The sequence below is a fragment of the Leguminivora glycinivorella genome, chromosome 22, assembly GCF_023078275.1.
Source record: "Leguminivora glycinivorella isolate SPB_JAAS2020 chromosome 22, LegGlyc_1.1, whole genome shotgun sequence".
Lineage (NCBI taxonomy): Eukaryota > Metazoa > Arthropoda > Insecta > Lepidoptera > Tortricidae > Leguminivora > Leguminivora glycinivorella.
In genome coordinates, this window is record NC_062992.1 from 11,538,517 (window position 1) to 11,560,856 (window position 22,340).

Below are 22,340 nucleotides of genomic sequence, written 5' to 3' on the forward strand. Positions count from 1 at the left end.
TTTCAATAGCTATGTACAGTCAACCAATTCGAATCCTAGGCCACTCTAGAACCCTGTCTCATTGACACCGTGCTGTATTTGTCAAAGAGTCACTTCGACGTGTACTGTGAAAAGGTTCTACAGTGGCCTGGGATTAAGATTGGTTGACCGTACTTCTCGGAATAAGCAATGCGAATCACGTCAGCAGGGCTAGCACTGAGCACATGATTAGCGCGAGATTATGTCGTCGCGAGATAACTATCCGTCCTTTGATCTATATCGCGGCGATATCGACATACTATCTATTTCTTATGTCCTTTACTCACCACCGTAAGAAATTCGCCAGCATTAGCTTTACACACGTGTATGTTATGTTATACACCCGGTACCTACCTATATAATATGATATTTACTTCAATTTAAAGCACTCAAGATGAATACTTACAGGTGCACATTTCTTGCAAGTTGCAACTAATTAATGAAAAGACCAATTTCAAAATGGACACCACCAAAGCAAAGAAATGTAAAACAAACACTGTCCATTTTCAGCGCTAGTCAAATACGACCGACATTCAAGGTTGGAAGACAAAAGAGCAGATTTTAGGAGAATGGTGTTCATTGGCAGTAATTGAGATAATTACGTTAAACGCCGGTTTAATACGGCTAAATGGTGGTGAGAATTGATCTGTTTACGTACGTTGAAACTGTGGCATTACCACGACTTTGACACTGGCATTAGGGGCGTAGGAAGGTCTGCAGTCTCATGGTCTAAATTGGAAACATAAACTTACGCATTGACACTTCACGTCAAAAGCAAGTAATTACCTAATCTACGGTCACCGGCAATAAATTCGCATAAAAGAAAGGGCCGAATAAATATCTGATCAAAGACATATCGTCACTACTTTAAAAAAATCTCGTATCTCATGCACGCTGCTTCTCAAAGTTAAAACGCAGTAAGTCTATATGCATTCCATACATACTTACTACAATTTTCTTTTCATTGACAGACGAAGATACAAGTTTTTTTAAAAGTAGTGGCGATATGTAACTCCGTATAGACGGATAAAGTCTAAGAAAAAAACGTAGCCCTAGAGAAAAAGGTACGGTAGCCAAGATGGCGTTACACCTTTGGGGAACGCTCGGCTAGATGGCAGTAATATTAACATTTGACATTTTAACACATATCAAGCTAACAATATGGGCCAAATTGTCAAAACTGAGGTTCAAAAGTTTTAAGCCTCTGTCGAGAGATGGCAGTCTATGCACTGTGATTACACATTTTACTTTGACAGTAATTCTCTATAATACTCGATCCTCTTTGATCTGATACAACCTTACTTCTAAGCCATAGCCATAGATAGATAGATAGACGTTTATTGGTACTGATCATACACTGTCAAACATTGTTACAAATGTTACAATAATGTTAAAATATTACACAAAAGATGTCTTAATATTATTTGTACATTAAAACAAAACCATACAAAAAAGATCAATAGGACAATTTATATAATATTTAAAAAATCACAATTAAAAATAATAGGTAATAAAAATTAAAATAATAAATTAGAATTAATAAATACAATTATGTCGTTTTGGGGGATGTTCTACTCTTATTCATCAAGGAACTCCTTTACTGAGTAATAGGCCTTCGTCAGGCAAAACATTTTTAACTTTTGTATAAATTGACGTTCACTGTCAACATTCTTAATTGCCTCAGGAATCTTATTATATACTTGAGCGCCCATTATCTTGAGAGACTTACCCGTTTTCTGTAGTCTATGCGCAGGGATTGCCAGCCCAAGTTTCCTCCTTGCGAAGTTACTCCGTGCTAAGGGGAACTCATTTGGATTCCTTCTCACGTACTTACTCACCTCGAGGATATAGAGTGAAGGCACTGTCAACACTCTGAGGTGGATGAAGAGTGGTCTGGCTGCCTCATCCGGAGGAACTCCGCATATTAAGCGAATAACTTTTTCTGGATTAAGAACGGCCTGTCTCTGTCGGCGGCTAATCCCCATAAATCAATTCCACTGGTGAGATGGGTGTGGAAGTAGGCAAAGTACGCTGTCATTAAATTTTGCCGAGTTAGCGTCCGCTTCAGGCGAGATATAGCGTAATAGGCAGAGTTTAGTTTCTGACATATGGCGTCAATGTGCTCTCCCCATTGCAAACTTTTGTCAAACGTGAAACCTACATAGCGAGCGTGGTGCACAGGTTCGATTCGATCACCATCGACATTGATATCGAGTGTCGACTGCGCTACACAGCTGAGTGAGAAGTGTATTAGGCTCGTTTTACCTATGTTCAATTGCATGCCATTGACGTCGAACCAATATTGGAGTTTAAGTGTTACGTGCCTTATGTTACTCTGAAGTTCCTCGTGGTCGCATCCGTTCACAATTGCACATATGTCGTCTGCGTACATGACAAACTTAACGGTTGCGTTTCTAAATGGGAGATCGTTCATAAGTAACGCAAATATAGTGTTCCCTACATTGGAGCCCTGGGGAACCGACCTGTCACCGATAGATCCTGGATCAGACCTGACGCCATCCACTTCCGTTATTTGGTACCGGTTTGCTAAAAAGGACTGCACAATATCTAGGGCCGTCCCACGTATACCGTAGTGTTCCAATTTTGCGGCTACAAGTCTGTGGTCGACCAGATCGAAGGCACGGGAGAGGTCAAAGAAAATGGCGGCGACGTACTTTCTTGACTCCAAATAATCCAGGACAGTCGCAAGCAATTCGCGCGCCGCACCTACTGTAGATCGGCCCTCTCGGTAGGCGTACTGCTCGTTGCTGAGTGCCCCATTCATGTTAAAGAATCTAACTATTCTGTCACAGAGACCCGCTTCAAAGACCTTGGAGATAGCGGGTACAAGGGATATGGGACGATAGCTCTTGATTACGTCTTTAGCACCTTTGCCTTTGTAAACCGGAGTCACTTTTATATTCTTGAGCGAGTCTGGGTAGTAGCCATTTAGAATAGAATTGTTAAAGTGCTCACACAATCTATTAATGAAGTTTAAGGGGAGTTGGTGCAGAATTGATGTCGGGAAACCGTATGTGTCTTTGGTGCTCTTAGCTTTTATTCTCTTTATTATTTTACATACCTCCTGAGCTGTGAATGGTGCCACAAACATGGTAGACGCCTGCAAGGGGCATGTAGCACGCAGCAGGCGCACTGCGTCCGGCAGGCTAGGGCGCACAGGCGTGTCGCGCACGACGCTCAGGTAGTGCTGGTTGAGCACGCCCGCCAGCTCCCGGCTGGAGCCATGCGCACCGCACAGCGCCCGACGCAGTACGCTCAGCTCGGCCCCACCGCCTACGCGGCCCTTGTTTGTCTCCATTTTAATTATATCCCATAAGGCACGGTTTCTATTTGAACTGGACTCAATTGCTTTGTTCATAAAAGCCTTCCGGGTTTTATTTAGTAGACTGTTATGCTTACATTTGTAGTTATTTATAAACTGTAATAGGCTATCATTGTGCGGATAAAATCTCGCTAGCATCCCTAAATATAAAATAAATTCTTTGCTCTTTGCAATTTCCTCATTAAACCACATCTTTTCCGTCGGTTTGGTATGTACTTTTTTAATTGGGCAAAAAATCTCAAATGTCCTACGCATCTGATCGAACAGCATTTCAAAACTATTATTATTATCACTCGGCTGCGAATAAATAGACCAGTCAGCATTTGCTACGTTATCAATAAACTGTTGTACCTTACCCGTTAGTCTTTTTGTTACGTACCGTGTCTGATCATTTACCTTTTTAACCGACAGGTTAAAATAGATAGCACAGTGGTCACTAATACATGTATCAAGTGGCCGAACTGAGATGGAATCCCGAGGTAAATCGGTATATGCATGGTCAAGGCATGTACTTGAGTCACCCTGTATTCTTGTAGCAAAATTGACAATGGACGTCAAATTATACCTAGTTAATAATCCTAAAATATCCCGCTTTTGTTTCGACCGTTTCATAAAATCTATGTTTATATCACCCATTATTAACACGCTTTTATTAGGTCGTCGTGTATGTAACTAACTATGTAATGGAATCTGCGGAGGCTAATTTAACCATCTTCCAGGAGTCGTAGCGTAATGAAAATTGGCAGCTATATGTAGTTCCGATGACAATACAATAATATGGTACTGTTGAGCTGATCTGATGATGGAGTCGGAAGATATGAACTGGAACTACATGATGGAACATCGTATCATAGCCGTTTTTGGGTTTCTTAGAAAAGTCTTGTAATGAACTTTGACTACAATTAGGTTTCAAGGTATGATGATGAAGCCGAAAGATATGAACTGGAACTACATGATGGAACATCGTATCATAGCTGTTTTTGGGTTTCTTAGAAAAGTCTTGTAATGAACTTTGACTACGATTAGGTTTCAAGGTCTGATGATGGAGCCGGAAGATATGAACTGGAACTACATGATGGAACATCGTATCATAGCTGTTTTTGGGCTTCTTAGGAAAGTCTTGTAATGAACTTTGACTACAATTAGGTTTCAGGATCTGATGATGGAGCCGGAAGATATGAACTGGAACTACATGATGGAACATTGTATCATAGCTGTTTTTGGGCTTCTTAGAAAAGTCTTGTAATGAACTTTGACTACGATTAGGTTTCAAGGTCTGATGATGGAGCCGGAAGATATGAACTGGAACTACATGATGGAACATAGTATCATAGCTGTTTTTGGGCTTCTTAGAAAAGTCTTGTAATGAACTTTGACTACGATTAGGTTTCAAGGTCTGATGATGGAGCCGGAAGATATGAACTGGAACTACATGATGGAACATCGTATCATAGCTGTTTTTGGGCTTCTTAGAAAAGCCTTGTAATGAACTATGACTACGATTAGGTTTCAAGGCCTGATGATGGTGCCGGAAGATATGAACAGAAAAAGGGGGGGGGGGGCTCGAGGGGGGAAGCATGAAAGAAACATCAACATAGTATTTAAAATAAGTTGGGTTAGCGTTTTCTTGTGACCTTTCAGAGCAAACAAAGGGGGGCTCGGGGGCGAAGCCCCCGCATAAAAGAAAGATCAACGTTGTATTTAAAATAAGTTGGGTTAAGGTTTTCTTGTGATCCTTAAGAGTAAAGAAAAGGGGGCTCGGGGGCGAAGCCCCCGCATGAAAGAAAGATCAACGTAGTATTTAGAATAAGTTGGGTTAGCGTTTTCTTGTGACCTTTAAGAGCAAACAAAGGGGGGCTCGGGGGGCGAAGTCCCCCGCATGAAAGAAAGATCAACGTAGTATTTAGAATAGGTTGGGTTAAGGTTTTCTTGTGATCGTTAAGAGTAAAGAAAAGGGGGGCTCGGGGGGCGAAGCCCCCGCATGAAAGAATGATCAACGTAGTATTTAGAATAAGTTGGGTTAGCGTTTTCTTGTGACCTTTAAGAGCAAAGAAAGGGGGGCTCGGGGGGCGAAGTCCCCCGCATGAAAGAAAGATCAACGTAGTATTTAAGATAAGTTGGGTTAGCGTTTTCTTGTGACCTTTAAGAGCAAACAAAGGGGGGCTCGGGGGGCGAAGCCCCCCGCATGAAAGAAAGAACAACGTAGTATTTAGAATAAGTTGGGTTAAGGTTTTCTTGTGATCCTTAAGGGTAAAGAAAAGGGGGCTCGGGGGCGAAGCCCCCCGCATAAAAGAAAGATAAACGTTGTATTTAAAATAAGTTGGGTTAGGGTTTTCTTGTTACCCTTAAGAGTAACGAAAAGGGGGCTCGGGGGCGAAGCCCCCGCATAAAAGAAAGATTAACGTAGTTTTTAAAATAATTTGGGTTAGCGTTTTCTTGTGACCTTTAAGAGCAAACAAAGGGGGGCTCGGGGGGTCAAGCCCCCCGCATGAAAGAAAGATCAACGTAGTATTTAGAATAAGTTGGGTTAGCGTTTTCTTGTGACCTTTAAGAGCAAACAAAGGGGGGCTCGGGGGGCGAAGTCCCCCGCATGAAAGAAAGATCAACGTAGTATTTAAGATAAGTTGGGTTAGCGTTTTCTTGTGACCTAAGAGCAAACAAAGGGGGGCTCGGGGGGCGAAGCCCCCCGCATAAAAGAAAGATAAACGTTGTATTTAAAATAAGTTGGGTTGGGGTTTTCCTGATACCCTTAAGAGTAACGAAAAGAGGGGCTCGGGGGGCGAAGCCCCCCGCATAAAAGAAAGATTAACGTAGCATTTAAAATAAGTTGGGTTAGCGTTTTCTTGTGACCTTTCAGAGCAAACAAAGGGGGGCTCGGGGGCGAAGCCCCCGCATGAAAGAAAGAACAACGTAGTATTTAGAATAAGTTGGGTTAAGGTTTTCTTGTGATCCTTAAGGGTAAAGAAAAGGGGGCTCGGGGGGCGAAGCCCCCCGCATAAAAGAAAGATAAACGTTGTATTTAAAATAAGTTGGGTTAGGGTTTTCTTGTTACCCTTAAGAGTAACGAAAAGGTGGGCTCGGGGGGCGAAGCCCCCCGCATAAAAGAAAGATTAACGTAGTATTTAAAATAAGTTGGGTTAGCGTTTTCTTGTGACCTTTCAGAGCAAACAAAGGGGGGCTCGGGGGGCGAAGCCCCCCGCATGAAAGAAAGAACAACGTAGTATTTAGAATAGGTTGGGTTAAGGTTTTCTTGTGATCCTTAAGAGTAAAGAAAAGGGGGGCTCGGGGGCGAAGCCCCCGCATGAAAGAATGATCAACGTAGTATTTAGAATAAGTTGGGTTAGCGTTTTCTTGTGACCTTTAAGAGCAAACAAAGGGGGGCTCGGGGGGCGAAGTCCCCCGCATGAAAGAAAGATCAACGTAGTATTTAAGATAAGTTGGGTTAGCGTTTTCTTGTGACCTTTAAGAGCAAACAAAGGGGGGCTCGGGGGGCGAAGCCCCCGCATGAAAGAAAGAACAACGTAGTATTTAGAATAAGTTGGGTTAAGGTTTTCTTGTGATCCTTAAGGGTAAAGAAAAGGGGGGCTCGGGGGGCGAAGCCCCCCGCATAAAAGAAAGATAAACGTTGTATTTAAAATAAGTTGGGTTAGGGTTTTCTTGTTACCCTTAAGAGTAACGAAAAGGGGGGCTCGGGGGGGCGAAGCCCCCCGCATGAAAGAAATAACAACGTAGCATTTAGAATAAGTTGGGTTAAGGTTTTCTTGTGATCCTTAAGGGTAAAGAAAAGGGGGGCTCGGGGGGCGAAGCCCCCGCATAAAAGAAAGATCAACGTTGTATTTAAAATAAGTTGGGTTAGCGTTTTCTTGTGACCTTTAAGAGCAAACAAAGGGGGGCTCGCGGGCGAAGCCCCCCGCATGAAAGAAAGGTCAACGTTGTATTTAAAATAAGTTGGGTTAGCGTTTTCTTGTGACCTTTAAGAGCAAACAAAGGGGGCTCGGGGGCGAAGCCCCCCGCATGAAAGAAAGATCAACGTTGTATTTAAAATAAGTTGGTTTAGGGTTTTCTTGTGACCTTTCAGAGCAAACAAAGGGGGGCTCGGGGGGTCAAGCCCCCTGCATGAAAGAAAGATCAACGTAGTATTTAGAATAAGTTGGGTTAGCGTTTTCTTGTGACCTTTAAGAGCAAACAAAGGGGGGCTCGGGGGGCGAAGCCCCCGCATGAAAGAAAGAACAAGGAAGTATTTAGAATAAGTTGGTTTAGCGTTTTCTTGTGACCTTTAAGAGCAAACAAAGGGGCGCTCGGGGGGCGAAGCCCCCCGCATGAAAGAAAGATCAACGTTGTATTTAAAATAAGTTGGTTTAGGGTTTTCTTGTGACCTTTCAGAGCAAACAGAGGGGGGCTCAGGGGGCCAAGCCCCCAGCATGAAAGAAAGATCAACGTAGTATTTAAGATAAGTTGGGTTAGCGTTTTCTTGTGACCTTTAAGAGCAAACAAAGGGGGCTCGGGGGGCGAAGCCTCCGCATAAAAGAAAGATCAACGTTGTATTTAAAATAAGTTGGGTGATGGTTTTCCTGTGACCCTTAAGAGCAAATAAAGGGGGCTCGGCAAAAAAGAAATACTTAAATTTTGTTTGAATTAGTTGAAATGTGACAATATTTTCTAATCGAGTCAAACAAAATCCCACTAGCTGAGAGCTTCAAAACAATGTATGGCGAAAGTATGTCTCTCTAATGTCTTCAAAAAGTCCGCGATGGCACATGTCTATATTGTCTATCTTTTACGGATAACTTACTAGGTATAAACATTTTTATGGTAATACCGTAATAAGAAGGTAGCCGCTAGTTATTATTAAGTAGCAATTAGCAATAAGTACCTACACGTTAAGCCACAAATGGCATGTAAAATCCGCCTACTTGAAATAAATTTATGTATAAATGTTAAAAGTATTTCATTATTAATGACTAAAAAGTATAAAATAAATTAATAGTTTAAAAAACACTATAAAACACGCTTTTATAAATGCACGTAAAAGCCAAAAATAAATTATGGATCGTTCAAGTTGTCTCTATTTGTGAGCTGAAGTTTAAAAACTATGTGCTTTTAATTATAATATTTGATTGTAAAAGCGTGGGGCGCTGGAACAGGAAAGACTTTCTTGTAAACAAATACTAATCCGAACTTCCTGGCGAATGAAGTTGCATAAGAACATAACGTTTACATATGCCGCCTAAGGGTTACCAAAGAGAACCAAAGATATCTCGTCCACGAACAAGAACTCTGCATCCTGTCACTGTAGACACTTTCCCCATTTGTACTTTGATTACCGGAAAAAAGCGGCGTTCTAAGTGTCGGTGACTGTCGACTCTCCTCGCTACTAGCGCATATTTTGTCTGAGTTCGACAAACTGGTACCTACTTTGAACACTGACTTTTAATTGATTTGACTGTTTAATGTAGAACCTACTAGTGATGCTGCAACTCCAGTTAGCGCGTCAATCTGTGTAACCTCCTTCCCGTAACATAGCATAATTTGATTTATCAGCAAGTTATACAAAAAGTCTTTCCTGTTCCAGCGCCCCACGCTTTTACAATCAAATATTATAATTAAAAGCACATAGTTTTTAAACTTCAGCTCACAAATAGAGACAACTTGAACGATCCATAATTTATTTTTGGCTTTTACGTGCATTTATAAAAGCGTGTTTTATAGTGTTTTTTAAACTATTAATTTATTAACACATTAACATTCTCATTGACTATGTGACAAAGTAATGAGTCCATTTGGTGAATAAAAATATCCAAATCACCCTCTGTATTCGAGCGGTACACACAAATTACAATTAAATTTAAGTCAACAACTTGAATGGCAGCTACTTCGACATGCATTTCTTTCGAGTAACTACACAGGTCGGGTCTATCTATAACTGTCAATTTATGGTGGGTATACATGCATACGCCACCGTGTTGCCTCGAAGGACGGCAAAACATCGAAGTTAAAATGTAATTATTAATACTAGTCACTTTTAATTCATTTAGTTGCAACCAATGTTCAGTTAGCAGCAGTAGGTCATAATTAATACCACCTTGGAGTAAACATTCCATTTCCACAGTCTTATTTCGGAGGCATCGTACATTTTGCAGAAGAATATGCAGTTGTTGTTCACGTACACCACTAGATTCGTTTTCCTTGTTTATCGCTGGCCGGCGAGCCGCTGACTGAACCGCGCGTATACGCGATAACTTATGGCTTAGAAGTAGTGTCAGATATTTGCAGTATTTTTTTAGAACGATGTTATTGCCGATGACTGTACCATCTACCGTTTTCGTACCTTCGAGGTTCTGCCATCTGGTGGGCTAAATTGGAAGCATAAACTTCTTCACGACTAGCGCCAAAAATCATGATTGTCGTTCAAAAGTAATACTTAGTTTAATAATTACAAAATTTACAATGTATCTGTTAACGGTAAAACTAAATTCACTTGTTTAGGCGTCATCCATATATTACGTCACAGTGTAAGGGGGGGGAGGGGTCATACTAAATGTGACAATCCCTGTTAAAGGGATACAAAAAAGCGTGACATAAGGGGGGGGGGGGTCCAATAACCTGAAATTTGGTGTGACGTAATATGTGGATGATCCCTATACAATATATCCAATTCCTATTGGGCTGAGATATAAATATGAGCCAAGAAGGGGAGTCTATTTCCGTTCTTGGCGAGTTAATGAACCCCATTAAACATCCTTTTTAACCCCCGAAGCAAAAACGACAGGGTGTTATAAGTTTAACGTGTCTGTCTGTCTATCTGTCTGTCTGTCTGTTTGTCTGTCTGTCTGTGTGTGTGTCTGTCTGTGGCATCGTAGCTCCCGAATGGATGAACCGATTTAGATTTAGTTTTTTTTTGTCTGAAAGCTGAGTTAATCGGGAGTGTTCTTAGCCATGTTTTATGATTATGTCCACTATGTCGAGGTCGGGGTTTTTTTTTCAAAATTTTAATTTTGTTTTGTATGGAGTTGGCGTTCTTCTCCTAGTGTTAAGAAACAAACAAGTGCCTACCCATGATGACAACCAACATTTTTTAGTAAGACAGAGACAATACAAGACAATTCAATATGGGATGTAGGACCGATATCCTCTATCCTTCCTTTCCTAGCCTAGCCTTTGACATCTGCCTTTGAAATTATCCTTCCTACATCCGATATCGGATCGGACATCGGACAATGTGTAAACGCTCTAAAGTTGACCTGGTAGCGAATGTCTCGTAACAACCTCTTGCAGCCCAATGTACGTCAATTAAATTCCGGGCCGGGGCCGGGGGTACAAAAATAAAGGGCCGTCAATTAAATCAAAAATATTCGTTTTCATCGAAACCACAGAAGGGAAAGTTGATCCACCTTATTCAACCCATATTGGTCACTGTAACCACATTACCACACAATAATACTCGTATTCTAATGTGTGCACACTTGACTTGGAACGAATAGACTAGTTTCCTACTAGTCAAATCAGCTTCTTTTTAAGAACTGTCAAAACGATTTGTTAATATGGAATTACTATGAAATACTGAGGAGTGACGTCACGGTCAATTAATTTACTTTATATCATTCTCTTTGACTTATTAAATAGAAATTATGTTTTAAACATAACTACTATCCATGTTTTTTTTTTCTAATTATGTGGTGCTTTATTTCGTGCACTGCATAACATATTTTTCAGTACAGATGGTCGTTTTTTTACGCACTAGTGCGAGAAGTGGTTTATTATATGCCAGGTCGAAACTTCGGAGGCTCATCTGTACTGAAAAACGTCGTACGATACACGTGCGAAAAGGAAATTCGTAACTCGTGTCGATTTAAAACACTCCCTTCGGTCGTGTTTTAATTTATCGCCACTCGTTTCGAACTTCCTTTTTTACGCACTTGTATCGTAATGTACTATTATTTTTAGTATAGGAAACTAGCCTATTCAACAAATAATAATTAACAAAAGTTGGTATTTTATATAGCTCTAGAGCTAGAGCTATAGCAAAATGGACAGGAGCAAAGTTTGCCCTATATCAGGGGCGGCTCACTCCGCGATTCTATCGCCGCGCTACAAGTACGTACTGGCAGCCGCGAGTTCGCGGCCTACGCAGGGGTGGCGCGCATTCTCACGGAAAGCACATACTTACCAATTTCTATTGTTACTTTACGTCGCGAGTTTTTTACTGTTACGGTTCATATGCGATATCCGCGAGTGAAGTGGCTAATAATGCTTAGTTAAATAGACTTCATGAATAAAATAAATACCATAGGACATTCTTAGACAGATCTACTATTGATTAAGTCCCAAGGAAAAGTTCAATAAGGCTTACGATGTTGGTATTTAAATAAAAAGATATAAATACTGTATATGTATATACTTAGAAAGTACCCAAGATTTGAATATAACAGTATAACATTTTATCAGAGTATTAATTCGTTTTCATCCATAGGCAACCCTATCGCCGGACGCCGCGCACGTGCGGCTCGTTTCATTGCAATAATTTTTTAGGCATTTAAAAAGACGGCATTTCGTGAACATCAAAGCAGTGGGCCTTCTGTACTTGTACTGTTATATATTTTGTGCCTATACATAGGCATTCAGCGCGCATTCCGCTCCGCTAACGCCGCCGTGGCTTGCGCGGGCGACGGTCGCGCGATGGTCGCGCGACGGCGATGCGACGCATACGAAAGCAAACCTTATCGATATGGAAGTATGAGACGCGACGGCGACGGTCGCGCGACCGTCGCCCACGCAAGACACGGCGTAGCGGTACGCTATCAAAACTCTTCATATGTGGCGGAGCCCGGAGGCTGAGTAAGGGGAGTTTTCTGTGTTTAGCTAGCTTTTAGGGTTCCGTAGTCAACAAGTAGTTTCGCCATGTCTGTCTGTCCGTTCGTCCGTCCGCGGATAATCTCAGGTAGCACTAGAAAGCTGAAATTTGGTACCAATATGTATCAATCACGCCGACAAAGTGTTAAATATTTAGGAATGTGACAGATGGACAGACAGACGGACAGAGTCGCACCATAAGGGTTCCTGTTGTACCTTTTTGGTACGGAACCCTAAAAAAAGTGGAAAAAATGTTTTGTTAGGGTTCCCCCCCTCCCCCCTACATGTAAAGTGAGGACTGATTTTTTTTTCATTCCAACCCCAACGTGTGATATATTGTTGGATAGGTAAAATGAAAAAGGGTTTACTAAAATCGTTTTTTGATAATATTAATATTTTCGGAAATAATCGCTCTAGGAAAAAATAGTTTGCCCCTCCCCCACCCTCTAACTTTTGAACCATATGTTTAAAGAATAGGAAAATAATAACAAAAGTAGAGCTTTATAAAGACTTTGTACGAAAATTGTTTTGAACTTGATAGGTTCAGTAGTTTTTGAGAAAACTACAGAAAATTACGGAACCCCACACTGAGCGTGGCCCGACACGCTCTTGCCCGGTTTCCTATCTTTGTCTACCCACCCACATCACAAACCTCATTGAACTTACTTCCATGTGACTCAATCGCTTCTAATCAAAAAACTCCCCCTTTAGGTACTTTAAACATTTTGACCCTGATACAGGGTTTATAAAGGGCGCGAAAGACAGTTAACATCGAGGTCAGTGGTCGATAACGTCATAGGCCCGGTATGCCAATCGGACCGAGAGTCCGAGGCTGAACGGATGCGCCGGCCGGTAAAAAAAAAACAGTGTCTTTTTTGCATGCCTATGTAAAATTTCAAGATTTTTTATTATACTGCGCGAGTATAGAAGAGAGGTTATAGTACATTGTGCAACAAGGGGAGGAAGTTGAATATTACTAACGAGAGTAAGTTAAATCGCGACGGCTTGCCGGAGCGATTTAAAGACTCGAGTTTGTAATATTCATACTCCCCGAGTTACACACAATGTTTTTCATCACACTCGCAATGTAAAAAATATGTAAATAGATGTAAAAAAGTTAAGTACGGTACAAGAAATTTCATTATTCCCTTGGGAGAACGATTTTTCTATAACTCACGCTCCGCCTGCGCGCAATAGCACATTTAAAGTGCGTAGATGTAGATGTAGATGTAGTGTAGGGACGCCTGGCCGGATACAGGCGGGCTGTCGATCGCTGGTGCGTTCATTCAGCCCAATTCCCTGGAGTTGGAGCTGCAGGTTACTGTCCCGGCTGCCCTCCCACACTTCTCTCCTCAAATCTTCTTGTTTTCCTGCAGAACAGAAGGACATCTTTAAGTTTGACATCCTTGAGTTCATCTTCTCCCAGATTGTCTCTACCGAATGTGTCATGTCGCGGTGCCGCATACATGACACATTCTGCTAGTAGGTGCAAGCTAGTCTCCTCCTTACCACAGTGTGGACAGGATTCGTCACTACTGATACCTATTATCTTCATATGTCTGTTAAGGGTGTTGTGTCCCGTTATGATACCGGTCAACATTCTTAGACTGTTCTTACCTAGTTTCAGAAGATACTTAGTTCTCCTTTGGTCTCTACCTTCTATCATCATCTTCGTTTGTCTACAACTGGTCTCTCTTTCCCAGGCTCTTTGTGCTTCCATCTCTTTTATCCTCTCAATGACTCCTTTCGTGACGTCAGCTGACATAGGCAGAGCCGGTTCCGGACCCAAGAATTCCGTCTCCGCCCCCGCCCTTGCCAACTCGTCCGCTTTCTCATTACCTGTGACTCCCTGGTGTCCCGGTACCCACGCAACCGTTACACTTCTATGCTTGCCTATCGAGTTTAGCTCTTCCCTGCATTCTCTCACCAGGGACGAGGTCACCGATATTCTCTTCAGAGCCTTTAGCGCCGCTTGACTGTCGGTGTATATTACCACGGCTCCATCTTGTTTGTCGCTTTCTTTTAATATACGTGCACAGCGCGCTATGGCACATACCTCTGCTTGGAACACGCTAGTGTATCTCCCTAGTGGTATCGACACCTTTTCTCCTAGTTTCGGGATTACTATTCCCGCCCCTGCTAGCTTTGTAGAGCTTCTCCTAGAGCCATCTGTGAAGCATATAGTCGTTGGGTGCACGACCTCTACCTTCCAGTTGTCTCTTTCTCCTATATGTACCCTATACTTCTTATCGAAAATCTCCTCCCTCTTTATGAGGTCATTATTGACCATCAGCATTTCTAGTTTTGATAGTGCCTCTCTTTGTATCAGTGCGTGTCTCTTGTCCACACAACTTCCTCTCCATTCCTTGCATGCTTTCATTCTGTACCACTGTTCCATGGCTCTCTTCTCTGCCTCAATCCAGAGGGGCTTTAAGCCTATCAGCACCTCCATAGCATGTGTCGGGGTGGTTCTCATTGCCCCCGTCATCATGAGGCAAGCTAATCTTTGTACTTTTGTCAGATTCTTCCGATATTCTCCAATATGGGTCCTGTGCCACCAGATCACCGCCCCATATAGCACCCTGGGTAGGATAATGGCTTTATAAATCCAGTGGATCATACTCGGCTTCAGTCCCCAGTTCTTCCCTACTGCCCTTTTACATTGGTACAGCGTTCTTATGGCCTTAGCCGTCTGCTCTCTGATATGAGTCCTGTATCTAAGCGAACTGTCAAGAGTAATGCCCAGATATTTGAACTCGTCTACCATTTCTAGTTCTACACCCTCTATTTTTATGGGTTCCAGCTCTTTTTTCCTCTTGTTAGTGAATAACACCAGCTTAGTTTTTGACGGATTGAGATCCAGTCCTCTCCCTCTGCACCATCCCAGTACCTGTCTGAGACCTCTTACCATTATGTTCCTCATGACACTGAGGACCATGCCTCTCACCAGTAGTACTCCGTCATCAGAGTAGGCCTGCATGTACAGGCCTCCCCTGTTGAGTTCTCTTACCATAGAGTCCAGAAGTAGGCACCACATCAAGGGTGACAAGCAGCCTCCCTGCGGGAACCCCTCCTGGGACTAATCGTCTTTGTTATACCTCCCAACTCCGCCGTTATAGACCTGCACCTTAGCATACTGCCTATCCACTGCGCTAATGTCGGTCGGATGCCTTCTCTCACCAGACTCTCCTCCACGGCTTGGAAGGTAGCCCTGTCAAAGGCCCCCTCCACGTCGAAGAAGCAGCCTAGAGCGTACTGTTTTGATTCTAAGGCCCTTTCCACCCTCACAGCTAGGTTGTGAAGAGCCGTCTCCGTTGACTTCCCAGCCATATATGCATGCTGATTCCCGTGAAGCGGGTCTCCACTGCCGTTGACCTTCTCTCTTATATGCTTGTCTATCACCTTCTCTAGGGTTTTTAGGACAAAAGACGATAGACTTATGCTTCTAAATGATTTTACCTCTTGGTATGATTTCTTGCCTGGTTTAGGTAGGAAAACCGCCCTTACCTCTCTCCACACCTTTGGTATGTGTCTGAGAGCGATACTTGCCCTGTACAGTTCCAGTAGGTCATCTTTTATATGCTCATACCCTTTCTGCAGTAGTACCGGTAGGACCCCGTCCGGGCCCGCAGACTTGAAGGGTGCAAAGGAGAAGAGCGCCCACTCCATCCTGCTCTCCTCCACCACTTCCGCCGCTCCTCCCCAGTCGGCCTCCCCCGGCTTACCTGCTCATCTATCTCTGTCACCTCCTCACAGCCCGGAAAATGTGTGCTCAGCATTGTACTCAGTACCCTCTCCGGCTCTGTGATTAGGTCACCGTCTACTCTTAGGCTCCCCAGTTGGCACGCCCGGTCACCAGCTAATAGCTTTACCACCCTCGCACCTTCTGAGTAACTGTCAATGTCTTCTGTAAATCTTCTCCAGCCCTCCTGTCTAGCTCTCTCTCTTAGTCTGGTATACTTATTTCTGACCTCTCTATACTCGTCCCAACTATGAGTGTCGCCTTTCTTTACCGCCACCCTCATAGCCTTGCGAACCTTCTTCCTTACCTTCTGTAATTCTCTGCTCCACCATGGCTGTCCTTTACCTGCCTGTACGAGTTTCTCTGGACATGCCTTGTGGTATGCTGCTGTTACTAACTCCTTCAGCCTGAGTGCTCCTTTGTCCAGGTCGTCTATACTTTCGTACCTACCACCCGAGACGGAAGTCCTCTTTAGCTCCTCTCCGAACTTCGTCCAGTCTGTTTTGCGTGGATTTCTTACCTTCATCTTTTCTACCCGACAATCAATGCTGTAGAGTATCCTTCGGTGGTCAGACATGCTGTCCTCCTCGTCCACCCTCCAACATTTTACCTTGCCTGATATCTCTCTCGATGCTACAGTGATGTCCAGCACTTCTCTCCTCGCCCTTGTTATAAACGTCGGTGTATCACCTGTGTTTATAATTTCCAGGTCATTGCTTATTATGAATTCTAATAGAGATTCTCCCCTTTCGTTGGTGTCGGTGCTACCCCACACCTCATGATGTGAGTTAGCATCGCAACCAACTATCAGGGGTATATTCCTACCTCTATACCTCAGAACCGTCTCTTCCAATTCCTTTGTAGGTGTCTCTACGTCGCCCGGCTGATAGCAGGACGCCAGCGCCACCTTGCATCTCTTCCCTTCGTCATTGATGAAGTAGGTCTCCACCACGACAAGGTCTCTGCAACACATGGTCATGAAACATCCCATATTTCTCACATTATTACTCACATATATGCATGCTCTAGGAGGTAGCTCACCATTTCCCTCATAGTACAGAGCTCCCCCCAGATGTCCCAGGCCTGCCACCTGGTTCCTCCATGCATAAGGTTCTTGCAGCAGTGCTATTTCAACTTTGGCCCTCCTAACATATTGTCCTAGCTCAGACATTGCGTCCTTGCAGTGTTGGAGGTTTACTTGGCATATGTTTGTGTGTGTGTTTGTGTGTAGGTGCTTGTGTAGTGTTCTTTGTGTGTTCATAGTGATAGTTGTGTGTAGTGTTGTTGTCCCCCCGACTGTTACTCGGAGAGCTCGCCCCCGTCGACGACGTCCATACCCTCCTTCTCCTCCGTATTGACGCCGCTCGGTGCCGTGCCCTCCTTTCTCAGTTCGGGTTCTTCATTGTTAGGTTCTGAGGGTTGTTGAGTTATGTTGGCCCTCAAAATCCTAACTCTCACACTGGTGGCGGAGAAGTCCATGACCTTCGTCTTCTCTTCGCCCCAGATCTCCTCTACTCCATCCGGGACCAAAAAGGTCAACCGGGTACCTAACTCTAGAGCATCCCTGCCCGCAGCCTTCCACTCCAGGAATTTGAGATCCCGGCGATCCGGATTCTGAGCGTAAAGGAATTCCTTTACATACTCCGTATCCGCATCACCCGGAACCCAAACTTGCACCCTAGTCTGCTCCAGCTTACGCACGATGATTCGGTGTCCGTCCAACACCCCGAAGTCCTGACCTAGCAGCCAGTCCCTAGACTCCGTCGACTTTGGTGTCACAAGGAAAAATCCTTCCGACACCAAACCCGACGCAGCGAACCTTGGTGCTACTACGCCTGGCTCCCCCCGTACTACCTGCAGGACGACCACCTCTATCAACTGCGTAAGCTTCTTCCTGATGAGCTTCGCCAGAGCCTCATCCACCGGAGCCCCATCCTCACGACCGACAGCCACAGCCAGACCTCGGTTCGCCCTAGCGACGTTCCGTGGTCCATCTGCAGCCGCCCTGCCCTGATTCTGGCGCTTCGCCGGAGGACGCTCCGAACGACCCTCATCAGTACTCTGCCTCTTCATCTTGAGGCCGCGTTTGCTCGGGCCAGGTTTGGCGTCCCCCTTAAATTCCACCACCGGAACGCCACCCCTTTCCCCATCAATCGCAGCTTTTCTCCTCAGAACCTTAGCCTTCTTTTTCTGGGCCTTAGACTGATACTTATAGAACGGCCCGTTCTCCGCAGGTGTGGCCTCCCTTTCGGTTACCCCCCTCTTCGGTGAACGCAGCAGCTCCGCTTCTTCACTTAGCGACAGGCCTTCCAGTTGTAGGACATCCGGAGTACCCTGCCCAGTTCTTCTCTGTAGACTGCTCTGCTCCTCACCGGAACTCGGTAGCCCACTCTCTACAGCGATCGGGGGTCCGTCAGCAGACTTCCCGCCCTCACGCTCTTCTACCCTTTCGGGTCTCTTCGCCGCTGACGCGGTGTTGGTTTTATATTGATTTGTTAGTTTAAAAGAATTCTCCATATTTGTATCTATAAAAGGTGCTATTTCAGCGTGGTGAGACTAAAACTAGGGGTAGCTGCAGAGCTCCCATACAGACCCCAGCTAAATTTACTCCTACGACAGTGGCGCCACCCCCCTGCGCATAGTCGTTAACGACAGCGATTGTGCTGAGTAGGCTCGCAAGCATGGTAAGATAGCTCCTGTGTTGCCTGTTGTGGCGGGAATGTGCGCGTAGGCTCACCCCTAGGAACCCGCTCATGGGCTCCCGGGGCTAGCACTTGCACACATATATACCCCACCTCCAGTCGACAGGTCAGAGTAGAAGTGTTTCACCCCTAGGGTATCTCTCCCCGACACCCCGGGGTTCCGCGACAACCACCCCTCCCCACCAAACCAGACACAACACAGGTCCTATCCCCCTCCCCTCTCCCGCTTGCGAGCCCAATCAGCACCACCCCCCGCTGCCCACAGCCGGCTGTGAGGGTCCTCGGCACGTCCTCCCACCTTGACCCTGGGGGTTTTGGGGCGAGTTGCCATGACGGGTTACCCCGAGACGACAAAACGACCATTGCACTCCTCATTATAGTCGGGCTTGTGACCGACTCCTTCGTGTACCATGGATGAATGATACTCGAAGGAGGCTGAGTTAAAATTTTAGTTCAATTGTATTGAAGGTTTTGCCTTATGACTGTTTCCTCTGTATTTTTCTCTCAAATGTGATGAAAAACATTGTGTGTAACTCAGGAGGTAAGGACATTAAAGACGAGTGTTATTATTCACGACTGCACGACTGCCTGACTCGTCTTTAATGTCCCCCTTACCTCCCTTGTTGCACAATGTAGGTACTATAAAATAATTATGCTGCTTAAAGTAGATGGCGGTGCACGTTATGTGGTTGCTAGGATTGTTTTGTGGCAACAGACTTCTTGACCCATTGAGGTATATGTACCTACTGCATATACCTTCCAGTGTTAAAATGTCAAATATTAATATTAGCGCCATATAGCCGAGCGTTCCACAAAAGTGTAACGCCATCTAGCCCACCGTATCTTTTTCTCTAGGGCTTTGAGGTACGGCCTTTTTTATTTAGACTTTATCCGTCTATATGGAGTTACATATGTCTTTGGCTAAAACCCATGGTTTGGGTAATGCTGTTACTGGTGATAAATACATGTAGCCTGTAGATGACGGTAATATTTACTCATTTATATGGACTATAGGAATACTCAGGTGTCCAATGTTTTTATAATTTGATGAGTAGGCGCATGATGTTGATATCACAGCTGATATTATACAATAACAAACATTACAACCGTAATTATATTGTCACAGCGGACCCCAGGCTCATATGAGCTGCGGCAAATGCCGGGATAACGCAAGTAAAGCTAGGAACATACTACGCGGACGTCCGTCGTAAATCGACCGCGGACGGGAATCTGGACAATGAAATTACATATTATAACCGTGCAAACTATCGATCGACGGACGTGGACGTGGCCTTGAGCGCATGGACGTCCGATCGAAATCTGGCTCGCTGGATGTTTTGTTCCGTGCACACTGATCGGTCGCGGTCGCGGTCGATTTACGACGGACGTCCGCGTAGTATGTTCCTAGCTTCAAGGAGGATGATGATTAGTGATGAGGAGGATGACTATAAGCTTTAACAAAACCTTAGATTCCTATTATTCCTATTTAGATACCTACTCGTATTTTCAGATCAGTGTTGAATTTGATTCTATACCTGAATCCCAGATTTCCAATATATTACTACGAGGAAATTAATATTATCATGGCTGTAAGCACTCTACACATAACGTCCGCTTAGCAAGTTTTGTTTAAAGTTTTTAACCCCCGACGCAATAACGACGGGGTGTTATAAGTTTGACGTGTCTGTCTGTCTGTCTGTCTGTCTGTCTGTCTGTCTGTGTGTGTGTCTGTCTGTGGCACTGTAGCTCCCGAACGGATGTACCGATTTCGATTTAGTTTTTTTCATTTGGAAGCTGTGTTAGTCGGGAGTGTTCTTAGCCATGTTTCATGAAAATCGGTCCACTATGTCGCGGTCAGGGGTTTTTTCAAAATTTTAATTTTGTGGTTAGGTTATAATTACTTACTCCCACAGTTCCGATCACTGATGATGATGAAAACTCTCACGAAACGAAACGCTCGTAGATATCTATCTCTATCGCTCTTGCGTATAGGCGCGACAGAGCCAGGCTACCTTTCGCGGCGTTTCGTTTTCGTTGCATTCCATTCGGCCATTCGGCTACGCCCCCAGGGTGGGTGGTCTGTGTTAGGTCGTTTTCACATTATCCGATCCGATATCGGATGTCGGAAGGATTTCAATGGAAAAAATCCAAGATGGCGCCTGTAATGTATGGGATATCGGTCCGACATCCGATATCGGATCGGATAATGTGAAAACGCACTAAGTCGGTGATCACTACATTTTTCAAAGCAGTAATTTAGTATCAAGATTTGCTTGACCGTTTATACTTAATAATGTAAGTACTTACGTGATTTGGTGTGTACCTACTGGCCATCATTTTTTTAATAATTTAATCGTTATTTTACTAAAGAATGTACATAAGGCGAACTTAACATTACGAGACGTTCGCGTTACCCACGATCACAAGGCATCATTTTCCGTCAAACGTCACAAAGGTGTCAAGTATACGCTTGTCCTAATTAATGCTAAGATTTCATTACGGAGTCATTTAAACCGAATACCTATGTCTTCCTTTCTCTTTATATTACTCATGTTATATTTATGAACCTCCAGGTCTTTTATCGCTTATACGTGTTTGCTACCTAGGTATGTATTTGATGAACATAAAACTATATGTTCTGAACAATAAATAAAAATATGTTTGCCGGCAAAAAAATCAGAAAAATATATTTGTCTTATTCCTTAGAACTCCATTAATTATTGATCACATATTAATAGTACGGTCTCCCCTGTACAGTAAAGAATTACGTCTCAAAGGTGGTGTCACGCGCGTGGTGCTGCTATTTTTAATCCCCGACGCAAAAACGAAGGGGTGTTATAAGTTTGACGTGTCTGTCTGTCTGTCCGTCTGTCTGTCTGTTTGTCTGTCTGTGTGTGTGTCTGTCTGTGGCATCGTAGCTCCCGAACGGATGAACCGATTTTGATTTAGTTTTTTTGTCTGAAAGCTGAGTTAGTCGGGAGTATTCTTAGCCATGTTTCATGAAAATCGGTCCACTATGTCGCGGTCGGGGGTTTTTTCAAAATTTTAATTGTACAATTATTTCAATTATTAAAACGATAACAGGAATCTACAATAATCTACATAATATATATTTAGGCATAAACTAAATTTTAATTGACTCCTAGCATTTACGTTAATTAATCAAGGAATTGTAAATGAATTCATAATTACTAAGAAAATACTCTTACCTTGTACCAAAAAAGGTACTTTATCGTTGCGATATCACTTTCTTATCAATCTAGCACGAGTCACACGATACCAGAAAGCTTGTTAAGCGAGTAAACAACGTGGAAAGTGTTCCCAGAACGGGATCTCCGGTCAACGCCTCCTCTCAACGCGACTAATTAATAAAAAACATTGTCCTTTTGAACCCACCTTAATTACAGCTCTAGACGCTTGCACTATAAGACACCTTTGGTCACTGGCTGGATGCGAAAATTAAACTTTTTATTTTTTAATTTGTATTTGGAACTTTTTTGGCAAATGACTCCCGCCTTATTTTCTTTTTTTTTCTTAATGTAACAGACTAAAGGTTGTGATAATAGAACTTTTTTAATTTATAAAACAGTATTTTTCATTCATGAAATCGTATAAATGTACGATAAACGTGTCTTAAAAAGTCTCTCGCGTTGTTACCACGAGCGGTTTCCCGGTTAAACTAGTT

At 43.6% G+C, this 22,340-nt stretch overlaps 1 protein-coding gene across 2 annotated transcripts in view; it reads right to left on the reverse strand.

The window, feature by feature from the left end:
* The window catches only part of LOC125237748 (protein 4.1 homolog), a 47,458-nt gene extending 25,151 nt beyond the window's left edge, over positions 1-22,307 (reverse strand). Inside the window, exon 1 of one of the 2 annotated variants that reach the window (XM_048144920.1) lies at positions 22,052-22,307. Coding sequence is in view for 1 of the 2 variants with exons in the window: in XM_048144919.1 (XP_048000876.1) it covers positions 425-434 (10 nt within the window). In the remaining variant the exon portion in view is untranslated. Of the gene's footprint in view, positions 1-424; positions 513-22,051 lie in introns of those variants that run through there. The other variant, XM_048144919.1, reaches the window with a different exon arrangement.
* Positions 22,308-22,340: the final 33 nt, after the last annotated feature.